The sequence below is a fragment of the Perissodus microlepis genome, chromosome 17, assembly GCF_051167445.1.
Source record: "Perissodus microlepis isolate ML-2025 ecotype Zambia chromosome 17, ASM5116744v1, whole genome shotgun sequence".
In the NCBI taxonomy this organism is placed as follows: domain Eukaryota; kingdom Metazoa; phylum Chordata; class Actinopteri; order Cichliformes; family Cichlidae; genus Perissodus; species Perissodus microlepis.
Window position 1 is genome coordinate 33,103,135 of NC_140477.1, and position 4,088 is coordinate 33,107,222.

Below are 4,088 nucleotides of genomic sequence, written 5' to 3' on the forward strand. Positions count from 1 at the left end.
TTGAACAACCCTTTTTCAGATGAATGAAAAAATCACACAAAATATGACTTTTTTTTTTTTTTTTTTAATAGTTGTTAACTTAAAATGGCACCAAATAGTATACCCCCAAAGCAAACCTTTCGGTATGCCAACATTTCTTCAGCTATTTTCAGGGCAGGGTCGAATGATGATGAGCTACAATAAAATGCATCATGGCCTCATACACTACATTTTCATCAATGACATTTTTCATAAAGCAAGCCTACAAAAGCCTATATTTAGATGAAGGTCAGATGGAGGGCTCAGACTGCTTGCTGCTGGATTGGAAAAGAAAACACCAAAAAAGAGCCACGTGACAGCAACTGCAACATTGCTACTAAATTTGAAAAGTGACTTATGTGTTGGAGCTTTTGCTCCATAACCCTTTTTATTCATGGTGCGCAGAAATCATTTGAGCCACATGTGATTCCAAAGATCCTCCAGGGTGAAGCGGTCCTTATAGTGCTTCCTCAGACACCCCGTCAAAAAATCCCTGCATTCTTTACAGAAATGAAATACTCTTGTTAAAGTTATCCACAAAGTTATTTCACGTTTCTTATATCAACAACCCTTTTGGCAGAAATCTTACTGTTTGAAATGTCAGCTAAAATCGGTGGGTTTTGGTTGATGATCTTGTAGTCGCAGTCAAATGGTAAATTGTTGTGTAACAGCTGGTACATCACAACACCCAGCTGCCAGACTGTAGTATATTCTGCAGAGCAGAAGCCATACATGAACCACTCTGGACTATCGTAGATCCTGGTTCCTAAAACACAAAGATAAGAAGAATTAATGGGGAGGGAACATGATGTGGAGACAGTTCATGACAGCACAACGCTGTGGCTGAAAACATACCTGCGTTCCTCCTGAACCTTTGTCCCGGAGTAAACGTGACTCCACAGCCAAAATCGATGTATCGCACTCGGGGTTCCTCGGAAGATGTTTCGATTAGAATGTTGTGTGGTTTAATATCTCGGTGGAAAACCCCCTTGTAATCCATCGCAATGGCTGCGTCAACTAATTGTTTCATTATGACCTAAAAGAAAGGAAGCCATATTTGGAGCACAAGACATTCTCTATGAAAAACTGCTATAAGCTCCAAATGCTCGTCACTTACCTTAACATGTGTCTCTGACAGAGGTTTATATGTAGTTTTGAGGTAATTGTTTAAGTCCATGCAATTTTCTGGTTTCTCAAAAACCATAATAAGCTCATCTTCCAGATCAAACCAGTCAAGTAGGAGTGGGGTTATACTGCTTTCCGTATCGTGTGGTCCAGCCCCAACTTGTATCAGTAGCGCCACCTCCAGGGGAACATCAGTACTTTTCCCATTCCAATCCTTCAGAAGGAAAGTTACTTCAGGTCAATATTCAGAATTTCAACAAAAGTAGCTATCAGCGTACAGACAGTTTTGAAATAGTCACAAAATGACCTGATTTTTAAAAAGCATTCTTTCCACTGAAACATGTCAGTTTAAACAATAAGGTGACCCACTGTTCATAGAATTCGACCATATTTCCTGACGATTTCACACACAACTGTGAGACCAGTCTGGTTCATGCACGGAGGAAATACGTGCCTTATGCTTGATGCCTGAGAAGGCCTGAAATAATATAAATACCTGCTGGAATAAGAAAAGACGCTTACCATTGTTGTGCGCACAACTGTGCGCTGGTGAACATGTTTGATTGCCACCTGAATTAAAGACATTTTCTGGGTTAGAGAAGTACAAACAGGAATAAACAGAAGATCCGTGAAATGCAAATGTAAGAAGCCATACTGGAAAACTGTCTTTTATGCATATTCCAGAAAACACGGTGGCAAAGCCTCCATAACCCAGCACCTCCAGCTGTTGATATTTTTCTAGGAAGTCTTCTGCAGACACACAGGAAAAACATACAGGTTATGACTTGTTACACAGAAAACAGCTGGCACAGTCCTATAGAGCTTTGTTATAACATTTCTATTAATTGGTAAATAGCAGCTACATTTTAGGAGATTAGTAGGTAGGTAACATCATTACTGCCCAGAGTGTCTCTTATTGTCGATTGGTCCCACAGGAATCAAACCCAATCTTAAACCCCAGGACAAGTTCTAAAGGATCTTGTGATCCAGCTCAGAAATATTGCCATTATCTTACCTTTTCTGTCAGTGCTGGATATCCTCGGTGAGTCACATGTTTCAGAGGGTTCCTGGGTGGGACTCTCCTCTGGGCTCGTTGTCCTGCTTTTTTTGCTGGATGGTCCCTCAGATTCGTCACTAGTGCTCTTCCGTTTGTTGCTCATCTTAAATATACTAGAGTCGCTTGAAGGGACTATGAGAAGGCCAACTAAAATGGAAAAAGTAGTTTGACTTTAAGCATTTTCAGTCCAACTCTGTGTGTCAACTGCTTTCTACTGACTTTCTAAGGTCTGGCAATCGTGCATTAAAGCAATAACTGCACACTGAAAATCAACACAAAGAAGGCTAAATGAACCAACTACAAAGTTAAAGACTGTTAAGTACACAATTAAAGTCACAAAATAAACTACATAGCCAAGATAATGTCACAGCTAAAACAGGTCTTATCACTAACATTTCCAACTGGATTCCCCAGAAACAAAGTGGCTGGGACCCAGTTTTGGACCTCCACTGCTTTTGCTTTTTTTGGGGGATTTGTCCAGTCTTTCAGTTAAGTCCCTTCTCTTTCTTCCCTCTATTCTTCCATCTGGAGTCATCTTCACCAGTGTGGAGATGCAAGGCTCTGTTTGGTGTCCTGAAATCAACAAAAGATGATTTTGTTTAAGTCAAATTCAGTTGCCTCAAATAAAAACCCAGAAGCATGGATAATTACCATATGAATCCCATTTGACTTACCTAGAGGGTTATTCAGATCCACAGGACATGGTGCAGTATAAGTTGGCCAAGACTTTGACATTGTGTGATTAATTTAGGTTAATTTAGTTTCAGGATTTCACTCTTCAAAGATGCAATGAGCTGTGTGTTAGAACTATGATCTTTAGATTTCTTATAACAATGAGGTGATGACATCACAAGATTTTGGAATTCTTGGTTTCCATAGCTACAGAACATCAGCCTGGGCTAGGCAGTAGTTTCTGGTGAAGGCAAAGTTCTGTAAAGATTTATTTAGGGGTACAATATTGCAAAAACTGTAGCGCAGCTGCATAAATGCATGTTTATAGAGGGCTGCTTCAAGGTGGGAACTGTGCTTCTACAACAAAGGCCATAAAACTAGTTAGGAACAAGCAATGGATATTATAGATAATATTGTAGCTATTATACCAACAAGAAGGACTCTCTTTGGGCAGCATTTACTTGTAAGGCAGTAGTGAAGGCTAATGGATAGCTTTGCAGGCTAAAAGCTAACTGCACAGGTTAAGTCAAAATTCACTTGTTACACAGAAAACAGCTGGCACAGTCCTATAGAGCTTTGTTATAACATTTCTATTAATTGGTAAATAGCAGCTACATTTTAGGAGATTAGTAGGTAGGTAACATCATTACTGCCCAGAGTGTCTCTTATTGTCGATTGGTCCCACAGGAATCAAACCCAATCTTAAACCCCAGGACAAGTTCTAAAGGATCTTGTGATCCAGCTCAGAAATATTGCCATTATCTTACCTTTTCTGTCAGTGCTGGATATCCTCGGTGAGTCACATGTTTCAGAGGGTTCCTGGGTGGGACTCTCCTCTGGGCTCGTTGTCCTGCTTTTTTTGCTGGATGGTCCCTCAGATTCGTCACTAGTGCTCTTCCGTTTGTTGCTCATCTTAAATATACTAGAGTCGCTTGAAGGGACTATGAGAAGGCCAACTAAAATGGAAAAAGTAGTTTGACTTTAAGCATTTTCAGTCCAACTCTGTGTGTCAACTGCTTTCTACTGACTTTCTAAGGTCTGGCAATCGTGCATTAAAGCAATAACTGCACACTGAAAATCAACACAAAGAAGGCTAAATGAACCAACTACAAAGTTAAAGACTGTTAAGTACACAATTAAAGTCACAAAATAAACTACATAGCCAAGATAATGTCACAGCTAAAACAGGTCTTATCACTAACATTTCCAACTGGAT

At 39.9% G+C, this 4,088-nt stretch overlaps 1 protein-coding gene across 1 annotated transcript; it reads right to left on the reverse strand.

Annotated features, from left to right (window-relative positions):
* Positions 1-426: 426 nt before the first annotated feature.
* Positions 427-3,784, reverse strand: LOC146369943 (serine/threonine-protein kinase pim-2-like). The gene is made up of 7 exons (XM_084909352.1): positions 3,640-3,784; positions 2,159-2,347; positions 1,799-1,893; positions 1,136-1,357; positions 874-1,054; positions 608-784; positions 427-518 (listed from the first exon to the last, which is right to left on the reverse strand). Exons 1-7 carry the CDS (start codon positions 3,782-3,784, stop codon positions 427-429), a joined length of 1,101 nt encoding a protein of 366 aa, XP_084765478.1.
* Positions 3,785-4,088: the final 304 nt, after the last annotated feature.

What these genes read in the sequence shown, in the direction of transcription:
- LOC146369943 (XM_084909352.1), bottom strand. Translation starts at nt 3,784, where the DNA reads ATGAGCAACAAACGGAAGAGCACTAGTGACGAATCTGAGGGACCATCC. An exon ending in GCATAAAAGACAGTTTTCCA is followed by an intron (nt 1,358 to 1,798) that starts GTATGGCTTCTT and finishes TTCCTTCTGAAG; the next exon opens with GATTGGAATGGGAAAAGTAC. An exon ending in TGTCAGAGACACATGTTAAG is followed by an intron (nt 1,055 to 1,135) that starts GTAAGTGACGAG and finishes CCTTTCTTTTAG; the next exon opens with GTCATAATGAAACAATTAGT.